Source organism: Prosopis cineraria, unplaced genomic scaffold (genome assembly GCF_029017545.1).
Source record: "Prosopis cineraria cultivar Desert tree isolate PC_DT_omini unplaced genomic scaffold, ASM2901754v1 PC10, whole genome shotgun sequence".
Lineage (NCBI taxonomy): Eukaryota > Viridiplantae > Streptophyta > Magnoliopsida > Fabales > Fabaceae > Prosopis > Prosopis cineraria.
This window is the reverse complement of record NW_026555341.1, coordinates 30343270-30359313: the sequence shown is the minus strand read 5'-3', so window position 1 is coordinate 30359313 and position 16044 is coordinate 30343270. Positions and strand designations below refer to the sequence as shown.

Below are 16044 nucleotides of genomic sequence, written 5' to 3'. Positions count from 1 at the left end.
ATTTTTTTATTTAAATTGTATTATTTTATCATGACCGGTTTTGTCACCGGTTCAACCCCGATTCAATCCGATTGAACAACTAATCCGTAATTCAATACCATGACTGATTTAATCATCGGCGGTTTTACATACCTTGAAATTGCTTCCGCTCAGATGAGCACCGAATGCAATTCCGCACTGAAACTGAATGCATTTACTGACACGTTTTAAACCGGGGAAGGCACTGGAGCGGGTAGGGGTCCTGTCTGCAAACGGGCTCATGTTGAATTCCTTTTCTGCACCTCACAAGATATATCTCATGGCTTCCAAATGTCAGCGCCTCCTCAAAGTGTTTCTCTCTCCTTCTCTATCTCTCCTCTCTCATCTCTCTCCTCTCTCTCTCTCTCTCTCTCTCTCTCTCTCTCTCTCCTGTCTCTCTGTGCTTCCTGTCTATGTATTTGGTATTTTGTTTGTGTTTTTCTGTGCTTCCTGTGCTATGTAATTTGGGTATTTTGGTGTTTTTCGCTGGCGCACGCAGTAATTGTCGCGGCCTTACTAGGCATTCCACTAATTTTCAGTTTCAATTTCGTGTTGTCTGTAGTTGCAGGGTCCAATTTGCAGAGTTCGACAAAAAGGGCTAGAACAATGACCACTAATTCCTCTATGAAGGATGCTTTTGCCAAATATGCTCAATATCTGAATGACCTTGTAATGCTTCTTTTCCGTCTCACACGCGACCCCCTTGAACAATGACCATGTTCAAGTGTTAGACTTTGACTTTCATATTAACCTTTTAGTTTCGTTGAAGACTGATAGTTCTGACTTGACGAAATGATTAGTGGTGTTCTTGTTCAGTTTTTGTTCGATTTTTTGTCGACATTAGGGAATTGCTGGTTGGGCGAACAAGCTGAGAAAACTTAGGAAGAACTCTCTCTGTTTTTTCTTTCCCAGACGTTTTCTACTACGATGTCTAAATAACTTTTAATCTAAGGGTTGCATTGGTTAAGGATGGATTCTTCTGGCATTTAAGTTAAGAGATACTTTGATATCGATGTCTAATAACTTTTAATCTAAGGGTTGCATTGGTTAAGGATGGATTCTTCTGCATTTAAGTTAAGAGATACTTTGATATCCATGTTTGTTTTCATCGCTGCCACTTTCAATGCGTTGTATTGGTTGTTGAAGCCGATATATCTCCTGCGACTTTAGGGTTACTGATGATGTAGGAAATAGAATCAAAGGGGAAGGGTAGAAAGCTGTTAGTGGTTGTAATCTGTGAAAGAAGTGGACATTTTAGGACATTGAGCTTTTGATCATTTAATTCTACTGCTTTCAGCTTACTGTTGCGGAGGAAACACTTGTATGTAGTAGAGATTTTATTTCAGAAGTATGAACTTTGATAAAGGCTCACCTGAAGCTTATTTACCTCACCAACAGGTCACCATACTTCCCCTTTTGCGGGAGCAAGGATTTATTACCGATATTAGATAATTATATTTCTACACTGTATGAGTGGCCATGAATCTTCCGTGAAGTAAGCCATTTGCGATATTGCTAATTTTTGAAAATTATACATCTCAGAATCCTATTGTGGGTGGTCTGGGGGCGGACACTACTTCCTGTTATTTTAATGCTTGGTAAATTTATTTGTGTAGAATGACAAACGGGAAAGACTAGTAAAAGCAAGTCGTGATGTTACCATGAATAGCAAAAAAGTCATATTTCAAGTGCACCGGTAACCTGTTTTTCACACCCCTTCGACTCTTCTTTTTACATGAAATGGAAGAACTTTATCTGTGTTTAACTCATTATTATTCATACTCATATTAACATATTTTAATTTGTTAATTAGTATGAGTAAATATAATAAAGAAGAAGTTCTTGAGAAAGCAGAAAAGGACTTTGCAGCTGTCACACAGCAACATGTGTCTCGACTAGTCAAAGAACTGCAAGGAACTGACTTTTGGAAGCTTAGGAGAGCATACTCACCTGGGGTATACTTTTTTACCTTACCTGTTGATGATGGACACACCGTGTCTCTCAATTTCTCCTCATACATGTCTTGTATTTGGCAGATACAAGAGTATATTGAAGCGGCAACATTCTTCAATTTCTGCAAAACTGGAAGTCTTTTGAAACTTGATGATATAAATTCTACTTTATTGCCGCTCAATGATCCATCTCTTGGCCTCTGCAGATAAATATTCTTGACTATCTACTAGGGGTAATCTTTCATATTACTAAAGTTTATCATTATTTATTTAAAATAAGATAGAGCTTTATGAACAGGTGTTTTAGAGTTGTTTAATGTAAGACAAGGTTCAGGAATGAAGCAAAAGATTCAGTTCTACATATTCTTTCAATTTTTTTTGGATGTATTGGCCTGCCTTTCCTTTTTCTGTTTTCCTTTTATAAGAATTTGGTAGTCTATTAATGGTATGATGATACAAAAGCATGCAACCTATTTATCCTTATCCATATCTTTCCTTCTCAAGGAAATTGTGCGCTCTTATTTTACAGCTTGCAGACTGACGGGAGAGCTAATGCGTTTGGCAATTGGTCGAATATCAGATGGTGAGCTTGAATTTGCTGAAAAGATATGCAGATTTGTACGTGATATAACAGGGATCTTACCTTGGTAGTACCGATTATGGACGACAGTTCTGATATGAAAACCAAGATGGACACAATGCTTCAAAGTGTCATGAAAATAGAGAATGGTAATGTGTTGGCACTTTATCTTCCAAAATCTGTTTTCATTGCCAGTGTAACATCTTTTCCACAGTTAGATGCTATAGAATCTCAGTTGGAGGTACAAATAGAACAATTTAAAAGAGTTAATCGGAAAAGAAATTATATATCCCATTATCCCCTTTCATGGTTAAAAAATGTTTAGGAGCCAACCTGAATCAGCTCAAAAATCTCTAGGGCTGGGCTTGGAAAAACTGTAATTTTTCTTATAGTATGCTTGGTGCAAATCAAAATCAATTCAATGTTTTGGTTAGATGTTCTGTTAGGGAAATTGAAATTAGTTGAAATTTGATTTCAGTTGCTACAAGTAAATGTATTGCAGTTTTGCTTGAAGACTTGACATTTTTTAAAGTAGAAATTGAGGTAGGCTAGCAAATAATTAATAAAATAAAAAGCCTCACAATTTGGGCTTTTAGGCCAGCTTGCTAGCCCAAATTGCTAGGGTAGGGCTTTGCTATCTGAGCTCTTTTTTGTATATTTAGGTTTTTTCATGTCGGCCTGAATAAGTCTAGCTTGCTCAAATTACCAGCTCTTCTAGAATGTTTGTAACATCATGAAAGATATGCATGGTTAAACTCAAGCGAATGGGATACCTTCTGGAGCATTCTGTTGCTGTTTATTCTGTTAGGGAACCATGAATCCACCTGCGTTAGATTGTATCTTAAAAAAATAATAAAGATAACTGGTTAATCAAGTGCTCTCTGTTTAGCTGAATCAATCAACCAAAATACAGGAATTATGTGTACTGTGATCCTCATTGACTGCGCATGTCACTACTGTCACACTGTTTGATTGCTCATATCACCTCTACTTGAACTCTAAGATCTACATTATTTCATGAAGAGAGTGATGACAAGGTTTAAATTCTTCATTCCTCTTGGGGGAGGGTTTGTTTTTGCAATCTGATTTTTCTTTGATTCAAGAACCTTCCTTGAGTGAATGCCATTGGTATATGACAATTCTATTGTACGCATCAAATCTAAATCTCATGGCGCTCGTAAAACTTTATTAGTTAGGTGAGGCATGACTTCTAGTCCTAGATCACCTAGTATATGACGTGATGATGATTTGTATTAAACTTTTTGCCGAGTTAATTTTGGGTTCTTTCTTTTGCAGCTTGCTATAGTGTTCATGTGAGGGGATCGGAGTATATTCCACTGCTTGGATCTGATGATCCAAGTTCTTTCTTGGTGGGATTGCCAGATATTGAACTGTGAAGTACTCTCCTTCTATCTTTAGCTCCTGAGTATGTTCTTCTGAGTCTGTTGTAACCGTTCCATTTAAGGAATAGTATTCCTTACTGTTTTTCCTTTTAATGCCTGTAAAGTTATATATTGCAAAGTAGTTTATTGGAGGATAGCGAAGTTTAATGTCTCTGCATTGATCAAATTTGACTAAATTTTGTTGAAGCTTAACATGATCATCAGCTCTGGTCTCTACTTAGCTGAATCAACCAATTTGAGGAAGCGTCTTGTATTGATCTGCAGTTGGAATCTGATATTGGTGCTGTTAGATCCCCTAGGTTTTGATTATTGTGATGCTAAACGTGAGCATGTTTATATTAGAATAAATGAATTCATTTGCTTAATGAATACTTTATGATTATATTAGACTAAATGAGCTTGGAAGTTCAAAAAAAGAAAAAGAAAATAATACACTTGTTTTAATTTGATTTTAATGCTTTAAGTATATGTGTCTACTGTATTCACTTGAAAAACTTGCCATTATTATGTCTTCTGTCCGGTTTGTAGTTGCTGCTCCTCTGGAGAGCCACGTCATCCATTCATCCATCCGCCACGTATGCATGTAACAATTTTTTTTTTTTGGGATAAACATGCGTGCAACAAATTAATGATAAAGGACTTGTCTGCGTGACTTGTTTGGAATGTTGGATCATAGTGGGCCAAGTAGTACCTCATCTACTTGACCCGCTTTCCTAATCTTTGCCGGCTAAACAAAGTGAATGCTGCACCCAATACTTTGTGAGAGTTTCACCTAAGGCCCTCCAAAAACTGATTGTTAGGGCTCAATATATTCTGAAAATACATGCTAGGCCCAATGTCTTTCAATCTAGGTGTTAATTAACAAAGCACTAGTGTCCCCGTCATTGGAGCACTAGTCAAACATTGTCAAATGTGTCAAGGGGTAACCTTTCAACTCTTGGCTCTCCAAAATAAAGGAACCAATAAACACTTGAGTATACATGGCGCAAATATATGTGTGTGTATTATAACTTTGTCTTTCAAGCATTTTCATATATTATTATATGTATTTTAGATGTCTTGTTTATATCTAAACAATTGCTTGTAAGTATTTGAACATAATTTTTTCACCTATAAAAAAGTTGTAAATTTTTAAAATCTTATTCTGTTTGTTTACAATGTATTCTTTCAAAATTGATAAGTTATTAATATTATGCTAAATAAAAAAAACTTATGTACTTATCTTATATATTTAATGTACTTTTGTAGAATTAAATCAAGACATGTAGATTTTTTTTTTTTTGCAAGAGATATGTAGACTTTAATATGTTAATAATATTAATAACAAGAAGTTGTTATAGTATAGATAATTTATAAAAAATATACATATCTTGATTTAATTGAAAATAAACATCTTAAGTATATAAATTTTTCCTAATAACATATATATTATAAATTTATTATTAAAAAATTTTTATGGGATTTTGTTAATAAAGATTTTCTTATTAATATTTGAATAATCACTTGTAAATATTTGAACATAATTTATTCATACATACAAAAGTTATTAATTTTTAAGACCTAACTAATTTTATTTTTTTACAATTAGTTTCTTCAATGTTAAAAAGTTATCAATATTATGCTAAATAAAAAAAGTGTATGTCATAAATTTATTTTTCATAGGCTTTTATTAATTATGAACATCTAATATTTAAATAGTCATTTATAAATATTCAAACATGATCTATTCATATATAAAAATATTATTATTTTTTAAAATTTAACTTATTTTATTTTTTATAATTTATTCTTCAATGTTAATAAGTTATTAATATTATATTAAATAGATATATATATATATATATATATAAATTTATTGTTCAAGTGAAAGTTTGAATAGGTTAAGCTATAATGGTCAAAAACAAAAAAAAATGGTTAAGCTATAAGCCCTTACAAACTTAGATCCCAAACTAGGGAACTGACTTCTGAAGCAGCGAGGCATGTGAAAAATACTAAAAGTCCAAATCTAAAAAAGTTTTCTTTTTCAAAAGGGTCACGTCAACAGGCTGGCGCACCAACTCAGCAGGCTAGTCCCAAGCCCAAGCCATCGAAAAGCTAGTCCTTTCAATCCGTACTCTTTAGCTTGACACCATTTGCAGGCTTTCTCATATTTCCAGTTGGCAGTTCAAATTAAAAGAACGAGATAATTTAATTTAAAATTAATATTTTTAAAAAATAATAATTATTTTAAGACTAAAATTATAATAAAATAAAGAGATTGATCATCACTTTATAAAATATTTTATGTACACATGCTTTTTATTTTTTTATCATAATTATTTAAATATTATATATCTACATTTTATTTAATCTAGAGAATGTAAAATATTAAGAATAAGAAATACAAAATTATAAAACTTAATTCCCTACTTCTGATTTCTTAAAGTCACTCTCAGGCCTCAGCACAGAGTGGCTTCGCCGCTACTTTTACCTAGGAAGTGCTCTGTCAGCAGATCTCTGCATGAGCAGAATCTAGTTGCAGAAGGTTTGGCTATTGAAGATGGTCCTCACTTAATGACACAAGCGCCTCAATTATTGAAGGTATATTGCTTCCGAGAGGGGTCTGTTTGATTACATATTGAAAAAATAATAATAAAATTTTTTAAATTATGAAAATAATATTTTGATACCTCAAAATGTAATATTTTTATATGATTTACTTACCCATCAATTTCATATTAGGAAAAAGACAACAGAAATTAAAGTAAAAGATGTTCATATTTGGATGGGATTACCCTATGATAGGGTGTCACCAAGGTGTATAATTAAAATAAAGCATTTTTCAGATTGAAAAAAAATTGTAAAATACTATATAAAAAGATATTAGTATTGATTAAATCTAAAGTAGAGAATGAAAATTTTAAACTTTTATTTGTATTGTACACTTTTATGTCTCATTTCAAATTTTAATGTTAGTGAGCGAATGGTTAAAGTCATGTATTGCATAAAGAACGCATCAAAAACTTCAACTAATCAAGATATATATTAGATAACTTGTGTGATGAATTGAAAGAGTATTGAAAACAAATCCCATCATTTGGAAGGCAATAAACAACAAGAGGAAGATCTTGCCTGAATATTTAGGATATAACATAGTTAAATATGATCTCATCCTCAGTCTAGCTCTTGTGGACTATCATTGGATGTGTTTCGCATTAGAGCCTAAAACACTAAACTTTTATGTGCTTGACTCTTTCAAAAGTGATTGTCAAATTGAATAGAAGAGAAAGAAAAGAAAAAAAAAAGATGGATCATTAAATGTAAAAAGATTTTTCATGAATACATGTGGAATGGCCTATTAGTAAAGTTTGATGGTATCTTTGTAGTATATATTGGTTTGATAGTATCAAATTTTTTCTTTTATAGCAAAATAAGTTCTACAACATTATTGAATTGGTGAATTGGTGAAGCCAAAGTTGATCGAAAAAAAATCAATAGTTGAAGTTATTTGGCCTGAAGTATCAATAACTAAAGTTATTTAATCACTTGTCATTATTGTTTATATGTTACATATTCGTAGGAAAGATTGTGGTGTTCTTTCTACCATTATCAACAAGGTAGAGTCATATCATCCAAGCTTACAGTGTATTTCATGTCACTAAAATTAGTATGAATGTCAAAACAAGAAGATATCATTATTCTCAATTCTTCAAGTGTCATCCCCTTTCTCATCATTTTTACTCTCATACTTCCCACATCATATTATATTTTACCTTCAATATTTTTCTTACAAATTGTCCCCCTATGTAGAAATAATAAAATAGTTCTTTTTTAAAACTAGAAGCAGAAAAAGCCATTTCTCATGCCACTCTGCAACAATGAAATAGTCATCCATCAAAATGTCTATTTTCCAAACATCACGATCACAATTTATTATGTTTTATTTAACAACAATATTTTTTCTATATTAGTTATTTACAATTTTAGTTTATGCATTTACAATATAATTAAAAATGATATATCATTTATTATTTTATTCATATAAAGTCAACACCCTTACCCATGTAATTCAGCCTTATGTATGAAGAGAAAATAAAGATCTCAGTCATTTATATAAATCAACTTTAACTTCAACTTTTAAAGTTACACACATAAACTTTAATCTTCATAGATGGGAGAAGAAATTTTCAAATGAGAGAAGAAATTTACCTCCCATAAAGTGGAAGAAATTTACTTTACTCTAATGCGAGTTAACAAAGAAAGAATGATAACTTGTATTTCTATTATTTGCAAAGTTTTGACATCTGAAAAATGTAACAGCCCTCCGTTCACCCCGCCTACCCGAGTCTTTTGCGGCGCTGGACACTCTCCCCCCAGGCCCCACAACAGGGCGACCCCACCCCTTACGGTGAGCATCAGGAGACAAAGGCTTCCCCGCAGTAGTATGCGGATTATTCCCCTTGCGGAGAGCCTCCCCAGGTTCGATCCTCCAACCTCTCCTACATAACAAAGTTGAGGCTGAACCTGGTACCATTGAACCACGTGGTTCAAGAAAAATTACTATAAAGAATTGTTATTTTCAAATTTTCTGAATTACTTTATTAATCATGCTTATTTTGAAATATAATATAAGTTATTATGACTTATGCTTGATATTTATTATTTGACAAACTTAAATACAAGGCCGATGAATCTGCTAAACCATCTGATTTTGTAAAATCTCTAATGATCAATAAAACAAAAATAGAAAATGTTTACAAAGTAATGATTTGTCATTAGTGTGGTTGGTTAGAATTTTTATTAGGTTTGTTATTAGTCTGGTTGGTTAGAATTTTTATATTAGGAAAAATTAATTGAGAATTTCAATAAAACACCATGGATGTGACTCATTTTCAAATTACACACACAATAGATTTTGGAATTTTACTATGGGATCAAGGGACAAGATGGAAATTATGTTTTGAAATCAAATTATTAAAATACCCTTTATTTATTTTTTTAAATATTTTAGTCACCGTTGCTGGGGGCTTCGGTCACTGAATCTCTACCACCATCAATGAAGCATTGGTGACTAGTTGCCAAAGCTACTAGTAATTCTCCAAAATGCCCCCGGGGGGTGGATCGGACAATTCCTTGGCTTGACAAAATGAAATTGATCACCAAGCCACCCAAACCTTTTCAGTAAAGTCATGCAAAAAAAAAAAAAAAAAACAAAACAATAAAAAACATAGAATAAGCTAAAGCCCGGACCACCCCTTTTTTTGTCATGAGGGTTGGATTTCTCTCCACTTTCTTTTTTTTTCACTATTTTTTTACTATAAATCTGGATCAATTAAACTTATAATTTTAAAAATTATTAAATTTAAATTTTTAACTTCAATTAAATGGTCTAGATTTGTGCTGATTTCTCCACTTCTCTCCTTTGCAGGGGAGAGAATCTAGCTCCTTTTTATAATATGAATATAAATAGTTAAAATTCTAACTTCGCTTGTTAAAATACTAAGTCAACTTGGTATTTTAATTAAAGCAAACCAAGTTTCAAATAAAAGCCCAAGTGAACAAGTTAAGTAGTTAATAAATTTTGTTGAAGTACAAGTTAAGTTAAATAATTAACAAATTTTATTGAAGAATTAACAAGTAAAGTTATGCAATTAATAAGTAATGTAGAGTCATAAATTTATAAGTAATTAACAAGTCTCATTGAATAATTAATAAATAAATTTATGTGATTAATGAATAATGTAATTCAGTTGAGGGAGTCATGAATTTAATAAGTAAATCTAAGTAATTAACAAGTAAAGTTATGTAATTAATAAGTGATGCAGTTCAAGCGAGGGAGTCACAAATTTAATAAGTAAAGTTAAGTAATTAATAAATTTTGTTGAAGAATTAATAAATAAAGTTATGTGATTAATAAGTAATGCAGTTCAGTTGAGGGATGAGTCACAAATTTAACAAGTAAAATTAAATAATTCACAAGTCTCGTTGAATATACAAGTAAAATTATGCTATCAATAAGTAATGTAATCCAATTGAGGGAATCACAGACTTAACAAGTAAAATTCAATAATTGACAAGTCCTGATAATAAATTAACAAATAAAGTTACACAACAGTTTAGTTGAGGGAGCTACGAGTTTAACAAATAAAGTTAACTAATTAACAAGTTCTATTAATAAATTAATAAGTAAAGTTATGTAATTAAGAAGTAATGTAGTTTGGTTGAGGGACTCATGGATTTTTATACATATGTAATATTTATAAAAAAATTTAATAAAAAATGAAGCCATGGTGTTAAATCAAATTTCCTTTTTTTTTTTGGGCAAACGTATTATATCAATTTTTCTATAAAATTTAAAAGTGTTTTTGTCTGAGAAAAACTGATCCTCGACTAATGATTAGCTTTAGGGATCAACAAATGTAACATATTAAATTATTAGGGCTTAATTAAAATAAAATAAACCATATAAACTTAATTCAAAATTGATGGAAAATATAAAATCTATGAATTAAATTTTCCTATATTATACAAGAATAGCATGTAAAATATCAAAGTGACTGAGATCTAGCTAAAGGAGCTAGTCCATATAAATATGATAAATAAATATTCGAATCTACAGTATCCCAAACATAATTACTTCTAATATAAAAATATTTGATAGTTAAAAAAAAAAAAAAAAGCTTCCACCAACAACAGAGATTATTCCATGGAGAGAAATAATAGACTGCTCGTACTTTATACATATGTAAAATGTCTTAGAGAACTTGACACGATCCAAAATGTTCGGCAACTTTTTCGTTCTTCATGTTAAATTTCAACAAATTAACTAATAATAGTGTGGGACCTTTTTGCTGTATGGCTTGATATCGTAGCATTTTTATTTTTTATTTTTTAAAAAAGCAAATTGAGGTGACTTCTTTTGTTTTTGCTCCCTACAAAGGAAAATCTAGGACCACAGTTAGTAAGATTATACAATACCATCCCAATGTCATGGACGATTTTGTGTAGATTTCTTCTGTTAAATAAAATATCACCACGAAAACGACAATGAAACGTGATCTATCGAATCAAGGAAAAGAAAATTAAAGCAACGTTACTATGCAAGATGGTAAAATGATAATTGGATAAAAAGACTAAAGTACTCAAAAAGTAGTTAGCTAGAGGCACTCAATATCTTAAAATGAGAAAAAAAATAAAAATACGTTACATGGATGGGTGTAAAAATAATTAAATAATTAACTTTGACTTGATGTCGTTAATTTTGACTATTAAATGTTGATTGTGCATGTCACATGTCAGTCTTTGCTAATGTGTACTAATAAAATGGCAAAAATACTCACGAAGTCATCGACAAGAACAAAAATACTCATAACATGACCAAAATTGATGCAAGAGTGACCATCCTTTAAATCTCTTAAATATTGACTGTTTAACTGACACTTAAATAGAAGTTAATAATTTTTTCCCTGACATGGATAAAAAAAATTCTCAAATGAAATTTTTGGGAGGTTAATCGGTCATTGTATAAATATCATGTGAGAAAATATCATTTTGATTGAATATTAAATTAAATCGCTTGTTTCTTTGCAGAAATGGTTAAAAGCATTTGAAAATTTTAAACCTATTATAAATGCAATTGCTTAATGTTGTGACAATGTTCTTAAGTTAGGTGTGCTCAGTCTCAATCTTTGATTTTGTACAACTTATCTCACTATGTTGAATCTCAAGTTTTGCAAACAAGAAAAATGAGTAGAGAGGGAGAAAGGAAGGGGGCAAGAATACGTGATGATGGAAAGAAATCATGCAGTATTGGTTTTAATGGATTAGTTACTATTGCACCTACTAAAGTAACATTATGAGTACTCATACGACAATCGATCAATATCCATAAAAATTTATCTGGAAATATTTTTTGTCTATATCAGTGAAAAAATAGTTAACTTCTGCTTAGGTATTAGGTAAATAGTTAACATTTAAGGAATTGGATGGATTGGTCACTTTTGCACTAATTTTGATACAGTAATGGGCATTATTGCTCATAGCCGACGACTTCGTGGGTATTTTTACCCCTTTATTAGTCCACGTTAGCAAACACTAACATGTGACATGCACAATCAGCATTTAACGGTCCAAGTTAACGGCATTAAGTCAAAGTTAACAGTTTGGTCAATTTTGCACCCATCCATGTAATATTATGGATATTTTTATCCTTTTCCTCACTTTAAGATATTAGATGCCCCTAGTTGACCACTTTTTAGGTATTTTTGCCTCTTGACTCATGACAATTTGACATTTTGACCCTTAAGTTAAAAGTGAGCAAAACCTAATAAAACTGACACACTAATCCAGTCCAATTAAAACCAAATAAAACCAATCATTAAAAAGGCTTGGTTTGATTTTATAAAGGGGGAATGGCATTAAGGGCCTTAAAAACAGACTTTATTGCAATATGAGCCTAAATGAATCTGATATTTCTCTGCAGGCCTTAAGGCCCTTATTGTCAATTTTCTTGAGACTAAAAGTATGATTTTGCCCTTTATTTCAAAACAACAAAATAGATCATGTACGATATAACATCCACTATGCATAAGACAATGTCCACGCATTTTAATAGAAAGTCCATGCATTTTAAGTATTTCACTAGCCTTGGCTTTAGCAAAAATGATTAGGTAGACCATGCACAACACAATATCTACTATACATAATACGATGTTCACGTGTGTTGAATAAAAAATTTATACATTTTTAATATTTCACTAGCTTAGGCTATAACTAAATGATGTTAGGCAGATCATACACGACACAACATCCATTATGCATAAGACGATGTCCACACATGCTCAATAGAAAGTCCATGCATTTCCAATATTAAGGACAATTACATCATATATGAATGATTTCATGTTGGTATTAGTCTAGGTACTAAAATAAGTACCCATATGAAATTTGATACAATATTTCAAGTCTAATATATACAAAAAGTTAGCCACTATATCTAAAATATCTAACAATTGTTTCTATATATACAAACAAAAAATATTTGTGATTCCCATTTACTCAAAAAATATTATTTAAAAATGCTTTCATATACATAATTATAGTTACTTGTGTACATCAAAGAAGTATAATGTAACCACTTCTCATGCTGGGTTAGGATTCTTTCATGTCTTGCGACTGTGTCCGGCCTTCTCACATCTTGAACAATGATAAATCTTCCTATCTTAAAAGACTCTATCCTCCTTGTTCGTGGCCTCCTGGCAGGATGGCTAGTTAAAGACAGTTGCAAGAAAAAAAAAGTTTGTGATATATTTTCACCTGAAAGTTCATGTGACTTCAATTTATCATTATGCTAGACTTAACAAAATACTGAAGTTAGGCAAATAATGCATGATACAATATTCACTATGCACAATAGAATGTTCATTTATTCTCAACTAAAAGTCCATAAGATTCTACTTTATCAGTAAGTTGGGCTTGACAAAATGCACAAGTAAACAAACAATATATAACACAATATCCACTATACATAACATAAGGTTCATATATTCTCAACTAAAAGTCCATATGATTTTACTTTATCAGTTGGCTAGGCTTAATAAAATACACAACTAGGCAAACAATGCATAACAATATCTACTATGCACAATATAAGGTTTATTTATTCTCAATTAAAAGTCTATAAAATTTTACTTTATCAATAGGCTAGGCTTGATAAAATGCAGAAGTAAGCAAACAATACACAACATAATATCTTCTATGCATAACTGAAGGTTCATATATTTTCAACTAAAAGTTCATATGATTTTACTTTATCAGTAGGTTAAGCTTAACAAAATGTACAAATAAGAAAAAAATGCATAACATAATATCCATTATGCACAATATAAAGTTCATTTATTCTCAACTAAAAGTCCATAAGATTCTACTTTATCAGTAGGTTAGGCTTGACAAAATGCAAATGTAAGCGAACAATGCACAACACTATATCCTCTATGTATAACTTAAGATTCATATATTCTCAACTAAAAGTCCATACGATTCTACTTTATCAGTAGGATAGGCTTAACAAAATACACAAATAGGCAAACAATGCATAATACAATATCCATTATGCACAATATAAGGTTCATTTATTCTCAACTAAAAATCCATAAGATTCTACTTTATTAGTAGGCTAGGCTTGACAAAATGCAGATGTAAGCAAATAATGCACAACACAATATTCTCGATGCACAACTGAAGGTTTATATATTATCCACTGAAAGTCTATGTGTGTCTAGTTTATCAGTTGGCTAGGCTTAACAAAAAGTTTCTCAAGTTAATGAAGAACAAAAAGTCTGTATATAATATGAAAGTATCCATTTGCTAACAACACAATGTCCATATATTTATAATATAAGGTTTATTGATATGATACACATAAATATCTGCACAAGTTAATTGCAAAGTTTGCACAACATAAACTCCATAAATAACAACGTAAATTTCATAAACAACATCTACACCAAAACACTTATATCAATTGCAAGAAAATATGTATCAGAAATAACAAAAAATCCATAAATAACAACTTATTTTCATTAAATGAACGTGGACGTGTGAATTATAATTAGGTAAAATTGATATGGCAGATGCAGCACTTGATCCATTCTTTCCACACTATGGTGGATCATTTCAAGAAGTTGGTTTGTGTGAGAGGAATGTAATCGGACGAACACCTGATCGTCTTCTCCATACCCATCTAGATAAAAGTGAATCGCCTACTCATACCTGTTGAATGAAAAAGCTTCAAATAAGAGAAAGAAGGAAGAAGGAGGAAGAAGAAGAAAGGGAATAAAGAAGCATGATGGGGAGGAAAATGAATTTAGTTATTATATTAGTGTTGAAAGAGGAAGAGAGAGAAGGATGAGGGAGGAAGAACAGAGGAAGAGAGAGAAGGACGAAGGAGGAAGAATAGAGGAAGAGAGAGAGGGACGAACGGAGGAAGAAGAAGTTGGTTATGGGAGGGACAAATTAGTGATTTCACAAAAAAAAACATAATTGCAAATGAGGCCTTTAGGCCGTCAGAATAATTTCAAAATCTATTAGGACTTATCTATAAAATTCTTGCTTTTTAGGGCTTTTAATGCCATTCTTCTTTTTATAAATTTGAAAACCGAATGGTTTAGTTCAAGTTTTGATTTTTTTTTCTTTTGAAACTTTAACCAAACTTGAACCATACCTTTCAATGATATTTTTTTTAATATTAGACTATTAATTAGATTTTTTTTAATTTTAACTTCAACATTTTTATAAACGTTTTATTTTAACAAGTTTGATATTTTTAAATAAGAATTTTGTTTATAATATATATATTTTTTATTTTGTCTTATTTTGGAGTTAGCACCCCAACTGATGACAATGAACTTATTTGAGTAACCTTCAAAAGTACATTCAAACTATATTTAAGATATATTTTTGTCAAATTTAACAAATACTTAAATTTTTTAAATATATTTTTGTCATATGTAAAATAAAATTCAAATGGGCACGCCAACTTTTGAATATCAAGGGTCTCCAATTATCTTTATTTTCCAGTTCTAATTATCATGACTCTTGTTTTTTATAACTACTATTTTGAATTCATATTTTAACATGTTTTGCCTTTTTTTTTTAATCAAATGTTGAACTTAACTAGAATCATTGGCAATTGTTATTTAAAGAATGCTTTTTTAAATATTTTGAGATATAGAATTTTTTAAAAAAATTTAAAACGAGCTACTTTTCATTATAAATATCAAGACAATATGTTATGTAATTATATTTAACTCATGTTACTTACAAATGCATATATTCTGATATTTATTGATAATCAAATTTGAATATTTTTATTTTGAATATGATATTTATTTCCATTCATAAATCATAAAGTCAAGAATGTGATTTGAATTTGGAATATATATGAAAGAAAAAAAGAGTCAAAATTTATACTTTGCCTTACTATATAATTTTATATATTAAAAAATATTAAAACTTGACTTATGTATAAACCAAGTTGTCTAAAAACTGAACCAAACTTACCTTAATAAAAAAAAATCGATCAAATATCATTTTTTATGCAAACCGATAGTTT

General features: G+C 30.7%; 1 protein-coding gene across 1 annotated transcript; it reads left to right on the top strand.

Moving 5' to 3' along the window:
- The first annotated feature begins 215 nt into the window (after positions 1-215).
- On the top strand, positions 216-4318 carry LOC129321740 (uncharacterized). Its single transcript, XM_054967634.1, is given in 9 exon segments — positions 216-311; positions 581-687; positions 1635-1714; positions 1832-1973; positions 2055-2163; positions 2166-2213; positions 2509-2598; positions 2601-2699; positions 3847-4318. Coding segments are annotated over 9 exon segments (828 nt in total). The 5' UTR covers positions 216-259; the 3' UTR covers positions 3948-4318.
- Positions 4319-16044: the final 11726 nt, after the last annotated feature.